The following is a 19,758-nucleotide window of genomic DNA, read 5'->3' on the forward strand; positions in this document are numbered from 1 at the left end:
TTATTGAGAGGCCTCAAAGAAAATTTAGAACTTACACAAAATAAATTCTAGGATAAATTGCTAAGTGTCAAGTAGACCACTAAGTTTCTGATCTAAGTTGAAAACTTTTAGCAACAATTTTCATCCTTTAAAGGCCATAAAAATCTATTTCTTAATTCCAGGTTTCTATCAATAGAGCATTTACAGATTCACTTACAGCGTTAATGGAATTTCTAATACCATTACTTTGCTGGTAATAGGATAAACCATCACCTGTGAAAGAAACCATTGTTAGATTCTTAGATAAGGATTGAAAGGATGATCCACTTTCTTATTGACATAATGTCATTACCATCTTTCATCATAGGTGAATCATCATCAACAGTAGACACAACAAGTTCGTCCCATTCAAGCGTGTTAATATCATGGAGACTGAACTCATGATTTTGAAGATCACTGCAGTTGTCTATCAATGGCGTATTAGCAGAACCTGAAAGATGAGACAATGTATAAACTCGAAGGTTGATGAAGCTTCACTGTGGAACCACCACACAAGAAAGTATTCAAAATATAAATCATGGAAGTTCAAATACTATGAGTGTCATTCATATACGTCTGAAGGTATAACATAATCAGGCACTATCAACAAATTATTAAAGATGAAAATGAAGGAAAATGTCATATTGGGAAGCATTATTTGAGAAAATGATTATACACAAGACTAAAAAATTTTGTTAGGGCCCAATATACAAATATATACATCCATACACACATGTGTATGTATATAGTAATTCATTTGTTGGGGAAGTTTCGCATGTCAATCTTAACCGGCAGAATAGAATTTTAACAGCTGTCTCACCAGTGCAGCTGACATGATATTCTCCCAAAGTTTCTTCCGATACAACAGTAGATCCCAACTCCTCTGAATGGGCAGAATCAGTAGCCGAATGCACTGGCGTTGATGGAGAACCACTATGCATCCTGTTTTTTGATGATACAACCTCAGTGCATTCTAATGATGCAGGAATTCCTTGAACTGCATTGTCCTGATACCATAGAGACATACTAAGAACAAGGAAAACTAGACTTCTATGGAATAATTAATCTCTTGGTGTCATGCCTAGTTGTAAGTGACTAGCAAGTTTGTGTTGATTGTAAACACAGACCAAGGCAACCTCAGCAAATTCAATTCTGCATGAACCATGCCAGCATGTCTGGAGTTCATTCTATATAAAGAAAAACCAAACACTTTTGAAATACATTACTATTTATTTAATGACATTGGCATTCTGAAAGAGGTTCTCAAGAACGTCAAATCTAAAATAAAAGAAATAAATTTATGAAAAACATAGCCACTATCGACTCAAAGACCATAAACTGGCAATAACTAAACTGATTAAAATTAAAAAGTTGTTGTAGTATTTTTAGAAAAAAGCTGTAAAATTCTTTTTGTTTTCTTATTTTCCAAAGCTAGTAGACCTAGTAAAAGGCACACCATGTCTTAGGAGACTAGGCTCCGGTAGGGTCTATAAAGAGAACCCTACCCTCGTTCATCAATCAGTGATAATACAATTTATATTGTCCAGTTTCTCTTTCTTCTATGTGAGACTGACTGACTGAGACATACAACAGTGAGATTACTAATTGAGATACACATATGCCAATGGTCCCACTTGTGATGCACCAACACCAGAAACATTCATTTAACAAAAAAGAGGTGGAGAGGGGATAGGAGGCAGCCAATGCCTCTCAAAAGAAACCACAAGCCAAGGGAGGCACTACAACCCATGAAATTCATCACAATCATCATAATGGAATAACAAATCCATTAGTAGATAGGCCTTAATCACTATCCTAAGTTCAAGATAATGACAGTTCACTCATCTAAACCTTGTCAATCTCTGTTAAACACACTCAGTGTTCAATTTCACCCCACTTAAAACTTGTAGGACAATAAAATCCCTAAGGCCTAGTTATCAATATGTGAAGCTCAAATAACAGTGAAACAACTTTCTTAAGTTGGAACTCATCATGCCTAGCACTAAGTTGCTTTTTATGACATGGCATCACAATGCCCTGAAATAAGAATTTAATTGGCTCAACCATCATACCAAAATGATTAAGCTTAAATCAATGATATTTCACTCATCTAAGTTTTAGATACCATCACAATAGCTTATAACATTTCATAAGAGACTAAACTGAGATGTCATGTTGCTTCATTAAAACCGTGTGGCACAGCATTGGGCTACACGAGATTTATAATCCTTCCCCATTACTACAAGAAATCAGATTTACAATTTTTTTCTCATACATCAAAATCATTACTATAGAACTTTGCATAAGGCTTCTAAAGGGTATAAAGACCTCTGATGTTTGACGGTAGTGCACCAGAACTATGCGCTCCAAGCTCCTGAATAAGAATGAATTTATATCAGTATTGATTTTATGCAGCTTAGCACATAATCAAAGAAAATAATGGAGATTATAAATAAGGCATAGATGTATTATGGATATCAATATTATAGATAATGACAAATGGTAAAGATGGCTCAAATATGGAAATGCATTGTGAGAAAAAGAAGAATAGGAAGAAGATTCAGATGACAAAAACAGGAGAACGGGCACCAAGTTACTCCTACAGAAAATCCCTCCTTGCTTCGTCACAAGTAGCCCTCGAGCTTACAGAAGGTTGGCCCTTGTAATATCTCACCGAAGCTTCGTCGCCATTGTCAGAATCATCACAATTCTATGTCTAGAACTTGTTGTATGTTGATCAACAGGAAAAATGAAGTTCCGTTTGTGTCAACCGACGTAAAACTGTTTTTGAAACTATGATCTCAAGTGTATATTGAGTTGTAAGGTACAACTCATTCATGTAATTTGTTGATTAAGTAGAAAATTATTGTAATTGTATAGGAATTCTCTGTTCGAATAAAGGTGGTCCTGGTCTTGTAAGGATGGATTTGGTTGTACACAGACAATAAGGTTGTTTGAGGTTGAAAGGGTGGCCATGATAGCATGGTAAAGAAGTGCTAGGTTCGGTAACTGCTTGGAGAAGTTGAGATTGGTATAGAAGACTAAGGGTGCTGGTTGGTCACAGATAATTATGGTTGTAATGACCTGAATGGCTACACGGTTAAGGTGGGAATATTGAATAGATAATAATATATAATTGTTGGATAGATTCAGGAAGCAAGGATAAGGTGAGTGACTACAGAAAACTAGTTTCATTGAAAACTAGGTGCGAAGATATCTTATTCATGTAGGTGGGCCAATGCATAAGTGTTGATCAATCAAGCAGACAAGGATTATCAATCGAGTAGAACAAGAATCAAATTGGCAGAACATATATGCAACACACTAAGACAGATGTGAGAGCATATGCTAAAATATATTCAAAAAGTTATATTGATAATAATGCTTTATATATAATAAAGTATATTGCTCAAGCTCTCGAATTAATAACAGTCCATAAAAATATCTACAACCATCCTACAAAAAACACATATATAACAATGTAGAACATGTCAGATCTATGTAGCATGCATAAAATTTTATACATAAAAGTGTATAAGTGAATACTTGAGTTACCAAAGAAAATACTTGCCTACAAGAAGCTTATTTGTGGACTAGACAAGTACAATTAGGATGGGGATATGTATGAGATATGGATTTTATATGGATCTATTTATACCAATCCATTCATTCTTGCTCAAGCCAGATGATAAAAAATTATCATGTCTAGTTCCTTCGGGAGATGTATCCATAAGAATTCACCTATCCTAATAACAAAGAAACTTGATTTGAGCATCCTTTATTAAGAGCTAAATTGGCTAAAGGGATGGGACGTAATTACTATGGAGAACCCGCATGGCCTTTATTTGATTTGGTTAGACCCTAATCGATTTGAATTAATTATAATTTTGATTCTTCAGGTGTATGGACATATGGTTACAAATGTGTCCGTATAGAGCACATATATGGTCACATAACAAAGCCAATTGCAGATAGAAAATCATAGGTGCTACCCCTACCACAAATGCCTAAGCAATGTCATATTGTCAAAAACCATTGCTAGGATGAACCAAGGATTAGATAAGACCAAGAATTGGTAAAGTTAACAATGATATAATTTTGTTGACTGAGATTATTGGTCAAATAGAGAAATAAGTGCCAATTAGTGCTAAACAATGGTATGGATCAAAACCAACAAGGGTTAGTGGATGAAGGCAGTTATCGTAAGGATGAAATGTGGACATGAGGAGATGTATTAAATGGTCATGGATAATTCAGAATACCCTTGCCTCCACAATCATGTTCTCCTGTTATCAATTCCATTAAATTGCATCGTATCATGCAAAATGGAATTAAATGCATACTGCAGCAAGGTTTACATGTAGATGACAAGCATGAATTTGATAATATGAAATTTAAGTCAATCTTTCTTTTGTAGACATCCTATTACAAAATCTGTGGGATGGATGTTGTAAGCATATAGGCATTAGAGAAAGTATGGTTGCATGAGCAAAGAGGAAGAATTCAACCTCAGACTCAAATGTAATTATTACTTTCGTACCACAACCAATTGTCTACAATCATGCAGCATCCTTCAATTGTGCAGAAATGGTTGTCAATATCAGTTTCCATATCTGAATCAATCATGTATCACTCAATTGAAAAATATAAGCCTCAATCTTATAGAATCATAAAATGGATTGGATCAAAATCAATGAAAAAAATCAACAAATAGTATATGGGAGGACAAACGAAAATCAAGAATCTTATGAATGATAAATATTAAACTTCATTAAGGGCAAAGAAAATAATATTCATTCAAGAAATTAAAAAAAAAGTCAGATCTTGCATTTTCAAATTCTAACAAACAAAAACCTGAAATAATACTACACTAATCACACTAAAATCAACCTATTTAATTATATAGGCAATATCATATCACATCAAATTGTAACTAGTATGTCCAAAAAAACTAAATAAAAATAACTATCAAATAATATGTTTCATAATTTTAAACAAAAATAAGTGGTAATTTTTACCATAATAGTAAAAACTGAGAAGAAATCTCATCAGCGAAGAATTATTAGGCAAAAATCAAATGGGCATCCCTTTTTTCCTCAATCATCAAGATGACACCCATTTTTGATCTATCATCAAAAGGACATCTGATGTAGCAAAACGGATGAACAAAACTCGATCCTCACCAAGCGGAATAAACTCTAATATAAAAAAATGAAAAATCAATTAATTCAAGATGATTAAACTATAGGACTTTAGACTCCTTTTATAAACTTGACTCAATAACAAATATAGAAATAAATATGTTAAATAAGAAAAATATTATAATTTAGGAAAAAAACATAATTAATTCCCTAATTATTGTCTAAATAGAAAATAATAATTACTAAATAACAAAAAAAATCAAATCTTTAATTATTTCAGCCACTTTATACTTTAATATTCTTCAATTTATTTCGTTTTATTGTTGAAGTGTTAATTTGAAACTATCTTTAATTTATTTCTTCAAATGTTGTCTACTATGATGATTTATTTCCTTCTCTGCATTATTCTCCCCGACCAAAAAGAACTCGAAACCGTCGAGTGGAGAGATAGAGCTCAGAAATCAAGTCAATTGGCGTCACACATTGGCGTGAGGTGGTGGCATCTCTCTAGCTTAATAAGGTGGTCGCAACTCCAATTTTTCTAGAAGCTTAAGAGAAAGCTCTCTAAAGCTCATCTTCAGTTATCCAAGTGTCATTAATTTCAAAAAGTCCTTTCCAACAAATTAGATATCTATGAGTACTTCGATCTAGAGATATCATCGTTTGATGATCCAAAATGCTCTCAATTTAATAAGAAGGTTGTGTCATAGATGGAAGCATAGGAATCGACAACATAGGTACACGACCTGTAGGCAAATCAATAGGCAAACATGAAGGTATGAATGTCCCTCAATATGGCAATAAGTCCTCGACATTGAAAATTGGATTGATGCTAAAATTAACAAGTCAACAACATATGCATTAATTCCAATTTTTCTCACAATTTGAAATGGACTAGGAAAGGCAGCATGAAGTTTTTGAAAGAGTTTTTAGAAAAACATTTTAGGTGAATGTGAACAAGTATATAGTCCCCTACATTGTACTCCTTAAACTTATGATGTGCATCTGCTTGTATTTTATAAATCTTATTACTCAATACAATTTTTCTCCTACATCGATATGAATCTCTCTAATGCACTCAATAAAACCCTAAAACCTTCAGCTAACTTTAAAGAATGAGAAGTGGTAGGTAAGCGCATCAAGTCAATAGGTTGACGAGTGTTCGACCCATACATGATTTTGAATGAGCTATGACCAGTAGATTAGTTTACTGAATTTTTGTAAAAAAAATTCAACAAGTGGCAAGATTGAGTCCCAAATACTCGATTTTTCACCCACTAAATACCTTAATAAATTTTCTAGACTACAATTAACAACCTTAGCCTAGCCATAAATGGTAAATCAAGTCGAAATTGTCTCGCATGTCAATTGACGAGCGAAATAGTAAATTCCGCTTCGCCTATCGACACGGCTCGATGTGGAAACCATGATCTTCAATGATATTTCAAAAAAAAATAAATTAAAAATAGTGAAATAAAAATAAATAAATTATTTTCTTAACATAATCAAATAATTTTTTATTTAATCAAAGTGTCATATCGAATCCTATTTTTTTCTTAACCTTCAAATCAAATTTGATTTTTTCTTGACGCTCAAGACAAAACTTAGAGTCAAAGGACAAGGAGAAGAAACTTGGCATGATCTCATTGAATGCTAATTCTCTCGTCACTTTCTCGTATAATCTCTCCGTCTCTCTAAACATTAAAAAATCTTTAATGGTGTTAGATATCAATTTTTTATCCTATTTAAAATGTTTGCATTTAAAATTATTTTTTAAAAAAATTATGACTATTTAAGCTAAATCAAATTGATATTTTAAGTTTTGAGAATCGAGTGAAAATTGGTTTAGGATTAGGTAGAGTCCATCGAATAGACATGGTGATTTGAATTAAGCAGGTTCAATCTAGCTGAGCACCATTTGAATTTATTTTAACTAATTTCGAAGTTCTATATATATTGTTTAGTCAATTTATGGTCAATAGTATTTTTAAAAGGTTTTTGTTTCCCCTCTCTCTTCACATACTCCTCTCCCTCTCCCTCTCCCTCTCGTCCTATTCCTCCATATTACTGATCCCTCTCTCCCACCATGGTACTTCTCTTCGAGATTCTTCTTTCGGTACCTTCTTCCCTCACCTCCCTTCTCTCTGTTAGTCACTCTACCTCTCTGTTTCCATTGTGCACTGCCACTCTTATACTAAAATAGTTTATGTTGTACATCCCAACTCTATTATCAAAATCATCTTGTGTGTCGACCAAGCAAAATAACAAATTCCACACATGTCAATTGTCACAACTCGACACTTCAATCATTGGTTAAATAGTATGTTACACAAATTCAAGTATCAAAAGATGATTCCGAAGCGATAGATAGCCAACCCACTATTGCCTAAGTGATTGGTGAGGGGTAGGTATTCAAATTAAAATAAAAGTATAGAGTATGTATATACATTAAGAATTAAACTAAAATATATTCTTGATCAATCAAACTAAATTTACAAATAAACAAATCATAATTGATAAGTAAGCATCAACTGCAATGATAAATCATTTCATATTTTATATTACAACTAAGAAAATCTGTAACAAACTCTTTAAAAAACATTTTAAATGTGCTCAAATTGAATGAAAATTAAAAATACAAAAAACATACAAAAAAAAGAGGGAGCATATACATAGGGAAGAGAGAAAAAAAGATGGTCGGAAAATGATTGGAAGTTGATGCAAGCCACGAACATTAGATGAAAAAGGGAGGCAAAAGTCACATAGGGTGGGAGGCTCTAATGAACAAGGGGTGTAGGGAGAATAATGATTGCTTTCTAATATCATATTACTAAATACAATTAATAAAAAACTAGTAGTTTTTCTTTGACATGCTTGAACTGCATAACGAATCTGGACGTCACCTATACAATGGTTACTTTTTAAAAGGATTGCCTAAAAGCACTACTTAGCAACTAGGCCAAATTGTCCCTTACCGAGACTGCCTAGGTGATCACCTTTTGAAATTGAAACAATGAATCAATTATTAAAAGTTCCACTAACTAATGGTTCCCTATAATAATAGTGTGGTTCCAATAACTAATGAGTTTAATATAGGGAATTATTTAAACACTTCATGACCTTTCTCCTCCCAAGTCCTGACCATTCATCTTCTACTCCAAACAAGGCTCGAATAAGATAAAGGCTTTCCATCTCCTACTCTTTGTGACCATGCATTATCATTCTTCTCCATCGGCCACATAGCAACTCTTTCTCTTCGCAGTGACAGACACCATTATTCCCCACCTAGGTCTACTCAATGGAATTTGGAAACCACCAAGATACTGCCACCGATTTTTAAAAATCATCATTCCTCATTCTAATTTGATTTTATCCAATTCAATCAAATTCTAGTTGATATGATTGGCAGCCAGCTATGCATAGATATCTGTTTGCAAGCTATCTCAACAAATACTCAGATTTTAATGTGCACAACTAATTGCTACTGAGGCCACATTAATATTGTACCTGTTAGAAGCATTATATGCATGGATTTGATTCAATTTAATTAGTTAGAGTGCATAATGTATGTTAGGAGAGTTCCAAACATTGATCAGGTCAGTTTATTATTCCAGGTGCATAATGCATCTATGTGACCTATGTAAGATGCATATAGCTTATGGCTTCTTTGCTACAATACTAATGTTTTATTAACATGTTGACTTCTGTTACATTCATCATTTGTGTTGGCACCCTTTCTGTTTCCTTCAATTATACAGATGCGATAGCTTTTCTAGCTAGCTGCAGGTAACCTTCCATGATAGTTAAATTGGTGATTGTGCTCCAACAATCATAGTTACAGGAGTTGGTAGCTTTAGGATGTTTCACAATGATTTTCATTATGTTATTTTGCTAACTATTTGATGCTATCTTTTTAGTGGTTATGCTATCTATTTATGAGATTGTATATTCTTAAAATAAATCTCTGGAGGATCCATTATGTAGATTATTGTTATTTACTATCTAGTTATATTATTGTATGACTAGGATCTTGATAGGTAGGTTTTTTTGTTAGAATAGTTAGATTGCTCAACCCTCCCCTCCATCAGGGCACCTGGTGACAACATTAAAAAACCTAACAAACAATACCACCTAGCCATAAATCTCAAGTAATTAGGATTTACCACTTCTTTTCTCCGTCATTGTACAGTATTATATCTTTTGAAAAAATGTCATCAGATATTTCTTAATTGCACCAAGTAGTCTTTGGTCTCCCGTTAATCTTCATACCAATTATTAAACTCATCTCAGAATAAAACTGAAGGGTTGCATTTGGCATGTCCATACCCATAGTTAAGCAATACATCCATACATACACCTCATTCCTGTAGCTACCACCATAAATATAGCTAGAGCAAATATATGATGCAGAATCAAACTTTAGTACTTGCAGTAGAAATAAAAGTAGCTATATACAGAGAACATACTTATCTAATAGCCAGTAGCATCTCCGGTAAAAATTAGGGTCATCTTCACTGCGTGCATAGTAAACGTGAATCCTATCTTCATTGCCTATCTGTGACATAGACCAACAACTTAACATTCATCTTACCAGGATTAAGGAAATGGCAAAGACACAATAGATATCAGATATAAGCGATAAAGACATGTACAATTGTCAACTATAACATGCACAAGGGTAAAATAAAGGAACAAACAAAGAGCATCTTAAAGTGGGATCTTCAATTTGATGAGTAGTCGCCACTTAAGAAAATACTAAACAATGAATTCCAAATAACATTACAGGATGATCAATCAAGTTAAAATACAAGATGAAACAGCACAATAACCGCTTAAGATGATGATTTCATGCAGAACCTATTGATCCTGCCTTCCTATGAGATACGGAACACGAAAAGGTCATCATAAATTAGCAACTACAATGAAGGTTTTAGATTCCATTCAAATTGCTAGATCCAGCTCCAGAACAGCAACTGCAGCTTCTTCTCAATTCATTTTACTTCCCAATTGGTACAGATAGGCACCTATATCAACACATACTATGGGTGCTAAACCTTTGACTAAGATGCCTAAGGTCTATGTAAGTAATTTCTTAAGTAGGTGTGATGCAATTAATTGTTAAAGATTCAGAAACAATATTCTCGCATAGGCAAGGCAAAAAATAGACAACTAAGAACCTTAACACTCGCAAACAGTTTATAAGTAGATCGAGAATTTTTTGAAGTTTCTATGTCTCATTTCATTGCAATCTTAATGAAAGGAAATAAACAATAATATGTATATTGCCATTAACATACGATGTGCTATATATTCTAGTGGAATCGGGATTTAAAGCATCGAGTTGTGTTGCCCAGAACGGTCAATACTTATCATTTCACTCCCGCACTAGAAGTGGAATGGCATCGATGCTGGCATGGACGAAGGACTTAGGCAGGGAAAGCAGAGACAAGAAAGATATCTTAAACGGAAACAAGATTTTGAGGAGGCGGCAAATCTAGAGTTAACAACAAATTGAGGGAGGTGGAACAATAGAGGAAGGTGCCCTAAAAGTCAGATAGAGATTTTGTGTAAATTCAGGGAGGCAAAAGTGCCTAAGGTGGCTTCTACATCTACAGGTCTCAGTGTCACCAATATCACAATACGAGGACAACAAGTGCAAATTGAGGGAGGGAAAGTCACAAGTGCCAAATCACATAATCGTGAGTGCAACTTTGCTTCTTTCTTTTATTTAGGTATTAACTATAATGTTTAATTATTTCTTTAACTAATTGATATTATACATAAAATATAACTATATATAACATATGTTTTGATTAGATATAAATATATGTAATTAAATATATATAATTAATTATATTATTATAACATATAATTAATTATATGTAATTAATATTACACTAAAAATATATTATATAATTCATCTATATTACAACTATAACATATAAATCTCAAATTCACACCGACACAATATAATACAGTACCGAAGTCACAACAATGCAGCATAATATAGTACCAAAGTTGTATTATTATGGTCAAAGACCTAACCTCCAATATCATGGCTTAACATTTTAAACCTTGGTTAGAATTATTATCAATTTTATTTATAATATTATGTTATTAAATGGAATTATATTATTTAATATCTTTTTGCATATCAAAACTATTTTCAAGTAGAATTTTCTTTCTCATCATATTTTAGAATTTTTATCTAAACCTTAAAATTCATAGTTTGATATGATTCAGAATTAGAAAATGTACTAATATGATTCCCAGCAAAAACATCTTGATTTGACATCCTTAGATAAACATGAATCTGTTTCCTTGGAACTTGAATTGTAGAGATACCAAAACATAATTTAGATTCACTGGTAGATGTTTATGCAGTTAAACAATGGTCATCCACCTATCTAAAAAAGCATTCTAAAGGCAACCTAGGATCAGCATCTTGATAGTGGAGATAGGACAGAGGAAAAGTATATCCTCATCAAACAAGAGAGTATCTAGTTGATGTGTGATTAACCATCCAAAAGCCTACCTGTTTTTTTTTTAAAGGTAACCATATCTTATCTGAATAAAGCATGAACTCTAGAGGTCCCAATTAATATCAGCATCTTGATAGCAAATATAGGAAACTGAAGTAACCTTGTTACCACAAAAAGACTCATATTGAAGATTAAACAAGCTCCTTATTCATCCATTTTCAAATCTACTCTCAAAGAGAAAGTATTATGAAAACTGGTTCCAAATGATTGAATTTTCCAAAAAATTATTAAAAACGATACTAGTCGACAATGGTAATCCCTCCAGTGACACTCATTTCTGTTGGGGCTTTTGTCCCCCTCTGCGTTTAGATAGCTAAGGGTTTTGATGAGTAGAGAAGGATAGCGCATATGAGGGACCACAAGATGAAGAACATTAGAACATGGCAAGCCGAGGAGGTGAACTACGTAAGCAAAGACACGAAGGATTGTATAAGAAGCCGAGGATTTGGAACATCCAAGGGATGCAGCTTGATAACAAAAGACCTCAAGGCTTGGAGAAAAGTCCATGATGGATATAAGTGGAATGACTTGTATATAAGGGACGGTGTTAGATGGCTGCTTAGGTGGACTCAACCTTAGATGTGATCGAAATCAGATTGGCATCCAATCGACTGATGGCTAAGAAAACCATACCCCCCAAGTGCATTCAGAGTTTTGTAGTTTGACTAACTGACTGATAGTTGTGCACCAATCGACTGGTGGCTGAGAGAGTTAATAACTCAAGTGTTTTGGGGTTTATGGTTTGCCAATCGACTAGTTTAGGTATCAGTCGACTGCAAATCCAAAACAACTAGTCTAGTTAACTCTAGTCTAGTTAACTGAGGTTCATTTGAAAAAGAACAGAAAGTTTCAAGTCGACAAGTCTATTTGATTTCGGCTTGTTTGGTAAAAAAAATAGAATAACTGACGCATAAACATTGAGCAATGGATTGATGGTAAACCAATCAACTGATGCTACAATGAACATCAGCAAACAGCAAAAAAACACAGGATTTGAAAAGAAGGCTATAAAAGGGATTCAAGGGGCTACAAGATCCATCATCTATGAAGTGAAAAACAATGATGAAATTCTACCCCCCCCCCCCCCCCACAAAAGCTTTATTGTAGACTTTTCTTTGAGTTTTTCCTCCTGTATTTGCTGATATTGTAAGAAGTTTCTTCACCTCCGATGCTTAATTGAAGAGGAGAAAAGATAGTGAAATTCAAAGTCGATCCACCTAACAAATCATAAGCCGTGAACTTAGCGATTCTAGGAAATCATGAACCATGTTAAATCAATCGCATTTTCCTGATTTGCTATTTTTTGTGTTCATTTTATTTACAATGCTTATATTTCTTGAAGAACACTAAAGCTGCAAGTAAAAAGTAGTATTCAGCCCTTCTACCACACAAACGCCCGATCCAATAGTGTCGATTGTGTCACCTATGTCTAGGAATATCGTACTATATGACACTTGAATGCTTTAGCACAAACAAAGAGACAAAGAGTGTTGAGATGAATTTATGAATTCAACTAGAAATATAGACTAACATTTGTTTGTTACCACACAGACACCCGATCCAATAGTGTCAATTGTGTCACCTATGTCTAGGAATATCGTACTATATGACACTTGCATGCTTTAGCACAATCAAAGAGACAAAGAGTGTTGAGATGAATTTATGAATTCAACTAGAAATATAGACTAACATTTGTTTGCTATACTTTCGTAACTTGTTTCCATGATTCCAAGTATAGATTAGTGTTGATTAGTATCTTCAATACATATTGTTTTGCTTGCTAGCTGAGATGGATAATGTGTCAAAATGAGTAAATGTCATAGTTTTGCCCATGACAACAATTTTAGTACACTAACTGCTAATCAAAAGGAACAAAGTATAAAAAGAGAGGAGAATGGAAGAAGCATAATTTGAAGCAACATCAACAGCGTAGAACAACACCAGAGTTGGAGAAATCAACATACATCTATACTTTGTATGTTCCAATTATCCCAGCCGAAGCTCAAAATAGTTAACTAGACATATAAAGGAACTACCCTACATTAGATGTCCTCTGAGCATTATTTAAAAAACCAAGAGCTTGATCAAAACCAAAGTTTCAAATTTTGAGTCATGTCAGAATTTCATTCTCTGACCAAAACAATTCAATTTTGGTACCATATCATACTATATTCATACAATTTTGATTCTTAATTAATTGAATTATTAACAATAACAGCTAACTTTTATTATAATTAATTATTTACTTAATAATTAATTAGATTGTTGATGCATGCTTGTTCTATCTGCTGATTAATTTAATCCCCTCACTCTTCAAATTAAATATACTTGCAACCAATTAAGTTTTAATTTGAAATTTTAATCATTTGTAAATTATATACTTCTTTCATTTCATAATAATTTACACTTATAATCTATTCAACTTTTAAATGATGACATTCCTCGATCCTCTATAAACTAGGATAAATTTTGCTTCCAAATTTTGTAACATTAATATTAAAGCAATTTTAGATTTAAAGGCTAGGAAACTTTTATTGTTAAGAATGTAATTTTAATTTAAATAAACCTATATTTTATTGCTTTATGTAATTATATTTGAAATTTATTCACAAGCATTTCGTAAAATTATAGATTTAAATATTATTTTATTTGATAAGGTTGAAGTAAACTAATTTGCAATCCTATGTTTTCGTTTTGTTTTGTTAGCTACAACTATTAGAGTGAACAAAAAATCGAGAAACAGAAATTTTTTAAATTTTCAATGTACAATATTATATCTTTAAGTTTAAATTTAAATTTTAAATTTTTCATTAAATATATTTAATTTTATAAATATAGAATTTCTCAAAATGAGAAGTATAAAATTTAAAAATTTTAGATGCAAGATTATTTTATAAAAACAATTTTAAATTAAAATTTATCCTTCAATTTGAAAATTAGATAAACTTTATTTTAAAAAACAATATAAACCGAATCATTCAAATAGACATTTATTGTACTCATCATGTATCTTGAGTGATATTCTAATGAAATGAATTAAAATAGTGAAAAAAATAATTAACAATTAAAAAACTATTTAATCACAGTGTCGTTAAACCGTAATTTTTCTTATGTGCTTGCATGATCTTTTCAACATTATAAAAGTTAGACACAAAATATATATATTTGATAATGTCAATCTTGATCTTATTTCAATATTTTACATTTTAAATTAGTTTTTAAAAAATTTTGGGTGGCTAATTAAGCTAAATAGATTTTAAGTTTTAGAGGTCTAGTGGAATTCAATTTAAGATTAGATGGAGACAATTGAGTAGACATTGTATTTATTTTAATCAATTTATATATATATATATATATATATATTAGTTTAGTTCAATTGTATTTAATTAAGCTATGGCATTTTTAAAAGGTTAATAATTATTTAATTATCTTATTTTCTCTCTCCATGCATTTTTGTTTTCCAATTCCTCTCTAAGCACCCACTTGTGAGTGCTCGCTACTCCTATCGTTGCCCATTGCTGCCACCCGTTCCTTGCCAGTCACTCGCTAACTATTGACACCCACCTACCGCCCTCTTCCCATCTTTAGTATTCCTCTCTTTCTCTCCTATACTCCTTTTCCCTCAATCTATCTTCTCTTCCTCTCCCTCTTTTTTGTCGCCATCACCACACTCTTCTCTATTGATGCAATCAAGCTTTGTCAAAGTTGATCATCTTTAGATTGGATTTCGATTATATTTGAATTGAATTTCGATGTTTAATCAATATGTATGATAGTGAGTGACATGTGAACTAAGGAAAGGTTAACCGAATCCTTATAGTGGAAGTCCAAGTGAATTAAAGTTGATAGACACTTGGTGGTTAGAAATTCAATAATGAGTTGGTAAGGGATAGTCCAAGTCAGTCAAGTTTGACCAAACACTTTGACAATTAAAGTCCAACCCATGTCGGCACGATGTAAGTCCTAGCAGGTCGTGAATGACTAGATGTTAGGCATATGATGGAAAGCCCTGACGAGTCATAGAGGACAAGATGTCAGGCAATTAATGGGAAATTCTGACATCATGGAAGATCGGATATTAGGCACTTGATGGAAAGTCTAAGCATGTCATAAGTGATTAGAAGCATGGCAATGACAGAAGTCCTAATAAGTAAAGGGTGATTGGATGATATTCAAAGTTGAAATTCAAAGTAGATTTTAGGGCAAGTAAAGGGTGATCTAAAGTTGAGCAAAGGAAAGTCCTAGTAGGCAAAAAGTGATTGAATAATAGGCAATAAGTGAAGTCCTAGAGATAGAGTTTCTAGACAAAGGAAGTCTTACTAGGTTAAGCATACTGTTGAAATCCTAGTAACTCAGAATTGACTTCTTCTAGGCAGACGAGGTAGTCAAGAAGACAAGGAGTCTCTTGGCAAGAAATATATTCCACCTTAGTGTAGCTAGAACCAAAATATCTTATTGAGAGAACAGTAGTCAAAATTATGAAAATGTAATTTAGTCAAGATTGGGATATACAGTTGATTGATAGAGATACCTATCGACTAATGAAGTTGACAAATGGAGCAGTTGACTAAGTGAATCCAAAATCACAAAGTTGTAGCTTAGAGAGTTTCGTAGTTTGGGCAGTCGAATACTGATGATTGAGTTGATTGGGTAATTAACTCAATCCAAAATGAAAACGTATAAAAAGTTTTGTGGTCGTTTATGACACTCGATTAATGCATATGCAGTCCAACGATGCAATCAACTAATGTTAAAATAGGAATCTACTAGGAAAATGGGATCCATATAAAGCTTTGAACATGATCAAATTCTTGTGGTCTACAATGGAGCTCTGGACTATAAGGAAGATATCAATTGGCTAATGAGACTCATAAGCAAGTAGTAGACGGATAAGTCAAAAAGGGTTTCATGGAAGCTTTATGGAAAATTTTTAGAGATGTATTCGTGGAGGTTCCTAGGAAAGTGTTGTTGCATTTGAGGGCCTTTGGAGAGCAAACCAAAGCCAACAAACATGATCAAGCAATCAAGTTCCTTCTTTGTAATTTTATTTATTGTATTTGCTCGAAGTTCATTGTTTATAGGAGAAAGATATCAGTGTTGCTGGAGTTGATCCACCTACGGATAATAGGTAGTAGTAGAGTAGATATCAAAAATTCCAAACCACATAAAAAGGGTTTCTATGTGTCTTTTACGGTTATGTTTATTTATTTTATTTTCGCTGCGTAAACTAAGATTGTATAGATCCAACATTTTCCTTCTCCCTCTCCTTTCTCCCCCTCTATTTTCGTTGTGACACAGTCTTAAGTTGTCGTGATATCAGTTGGCAAGCAAACTAGTAAATTCCAACCGTGTCAACTAACATGGTTTGACACCAAAAACCATGGATCAAACTTGAAGCTCCCAAAGCAATAGGAATCAATGCTTCCATCTAATGCACAAAAAGATTTTTGATATTAGTAAGATTCGGTCATTAATTAAAATATTTGTTATACTTTTTTGTAGCTTGTTACTCTAAAATTTTAAATCGATTAGCATTCTAATTGTTATGGCTAACAATGGCTTATGGTTATATTAGGATCATTTAAGTTGATCTCACCACGTTTTGAAGAGTGTTGCATGTTAGCATGACATAGTATTGAAATTATACATAATTGTCATATACTTTTGGAAGTAAACAAGTGGAAGGAGATTTATAGAATAAAACTCATCTATATAATATAGTAAAATTTTAATTCAATTGTTAATTTATATATTCTTAGTTTTAGAAGAAAGCCTTACGTCTATCTCCGATGTGCTTCAACATGTCAAAACAATTTAAGTAGTATTTGCATGATATAAATAATTCAATTGCCTCTCTAATTACTCTAGTTCCCCTTTCTAGAAATAAGTAAACTAAATGGAAGATGCAATACCCATCTAAATTTAGCGTGCTTTAAGGTATGCCAAACTGAGTGTCAACAAGGTACAGTACAAAAAACATATTGTTCCGATTGGCAACCAAACCCAAGCACACAATGGTACTATAAAAAAGTCATAGCAAACATCATGGAAATAATTGAATTATTCAAAGACCATTAAATGGGTTGCATGCTCAAGCACTATAAATGAAATTGATGAATCAAAAATTCACATTAGATATGAAATCTAACTTTCAATTTTTCATGAGCTTCTTGGACTGTCTTTCCATCCTTTTTCTTCTTCCAATTGTGACCATCTTTACGAAAGTTTCGCAACATTTTCCTGTCAAATAGCAGTACCCTGCCATCTAGATGGATAATAGAATAAAATTAAAACATAAACAATGATAATGAGTGACAGCATAAAAATTTTATATAGTTTAAATCTTGTAAAACATTGTGTTAATATAATAGGTAATCTGATGATGAATTATGATTTTTGTAGCTCATATCATAGTGTACTAAAAAAGAATAAATGTTAAATAGCTACAAATAAGAACTTAAATCAACAAGAGATGTGCAATTGAAATTGAATATAAAACATAACACACAAAAAAAATACTTAACCATTCAGATTACACTAATATTTTAAACCATGTATTAGTCTACAATCGCAATGGCCAAAATCAAATTCCAAATAGTTTGTTGTCATGTTAAAGGATATCGTCAAGTGTTGCACAATTGAGGTTCTTTAATGGAGGAGCACTGCAAGGTGTTCGTCAGTTCTGGTTCTAGCATATGATGTTACCGATGTACAAGCAAATGATCATACTCTGCTAATCAACCAGCTAAAAACGTAAATCAAGCTCTAAATGAGAGGAACCGACATGTCTCACTTGATGGCAGATTGGAGGGTGATCGTGTGGATCTATAGCTTGTGGTCATATACCAATAAGAAGCTATCATGGACTACGATCAATGCAAGGACAAGGTCATGGCTATGCAATTGAGTGACATAAGTATGGAGCATCCAACCCACATTTCTAGCATCTATTGTTACTGGTGTACACGCAAGTGATTAGACTCTAGCCAATCTACGGTTTAAATGTAGATCAAGCCCCAACTGAGAGGAACCAACATGTGGTTGCTTAATGGCAAACTGAAGGATGATCATATGGATCTGTAGCTTGTAGTCACATCCCAATAACAAGCTATCATGGGCTTTGTCCAAAGGACAAGGTCATGGCCATGCAATTTTGAGTGACAGAGGTATGGAGCATCAAACCCATGAAGAGAGAGAGGATCTAGAGATGCAAGGAATCGAGAGTAGCCAAAATTGTGAGACTAGATTGTGATAGCTTGTAACTGGAAAAATCAGTTAGGATCAAATTCCCTTAGGTAGCCTCTCTACTTATTTTTTTTATTCATTAATGTAAAAAAATGACAAGTTGGTGTACTTCCTACTATATGATAATTATGTTTAGCTCTCTAGATTCATTACAATAAAATTTAGGGTAAGAAATTATGTTATTATTTTACTTCAAAATGGGGTAACGATTACATGGGCATAGACATTAATCCAATTATCCCTATTATTAGCTGTAAATATTTGTTATTTTTATAAATACTTTTCCTAGAATAGGCCCCCAACTCTAACTATAAATAGGGTCTTATATCTTGTAATTGGAATGAGATTTCTTAAGTTATTTTGATAACATTTTATCAGAGCATTAGAAAAGTAGAGTTTTATTTTATCGGCGCCCTTGTTCGCGCCGACTTTTCTCCACCTCACAATCGTGATTTCTGCGATTTCTTCTTTCTGACTTACATAAACTCGCAATTTCTTTCTTCCCGGCTTCGAGCGCTGTCGCTTTTCCGCCAACGCCGCCCGCCTCTGCCGCTACTCGCGATTTCTGCCTTCTCCCATCGCACGCCGCCCCTCTGCCAACCGCTCGCGATCACCACTGCCGACCCCTCGCGATCGCCGCTACCGCGCTCGCGATCACCGCTGCCAGTGGGCTGTGGTGTTCGTCATCCGCGATCGCGTCCCACCAGCTGATCGACCGAGTCACGATCGAGCTTCTTCGACTTCCAGTGCTTCGACTTCCAACTTCAATTTGGCTTCCACTACTTCCTCTCTGTTTGGTTGTTCGCTGGATC

The 19,758-nt window shown here is 33.4% G+C and overlaps 1 protein-coding gene across 1 annotated transcript; it reads right to left on the bottom strand.

The window, feature by feature from the left end:
• Window positions 1-196: 196 nt before the first annotated feature.
• LOC141815951 (calmodulin-binding transcription activator 5-like) lies at window positions 197-17,960 on the bottom strand (the record flags this gene model as incomplete). The annotated part of the gene is made up of 6 exons (XM_074703812.1): window positions 17,851-17,960; window positions 9,626-9,714; window positions 2,347-2,392; window positions 839-1,025; window positions 332-469; window positions 197-252 (listed from the first exon to the last, which is right to left on the bottom strand). Coding segments are annotated over exons 1-6 (603 nt in total), but the record flags the coding sequence as incomplete, so codon positions are not given.
• Between the last annotated feature and the right edge of the window lie 1,798 nt (window positions 17,961-19,758).

The sequence above is a fragment of the Curcuma longa genome, unplaced genomic scaffold (assembly GCF_044706935.1).
Source record: "Curcuma longa cultivar G26 ecotype Majalengka, Jawa Barat unplaced genomic scaffold, ITB_CL_G26_1.1 contig_12890, whole genome shotgun sequence".
NCBI lineage: Eukaryota > Viridiplantae > Streptophyta > Magnoliopsida > Zingiberales > Zingiberaceae > Curcuma > Curcuma longa.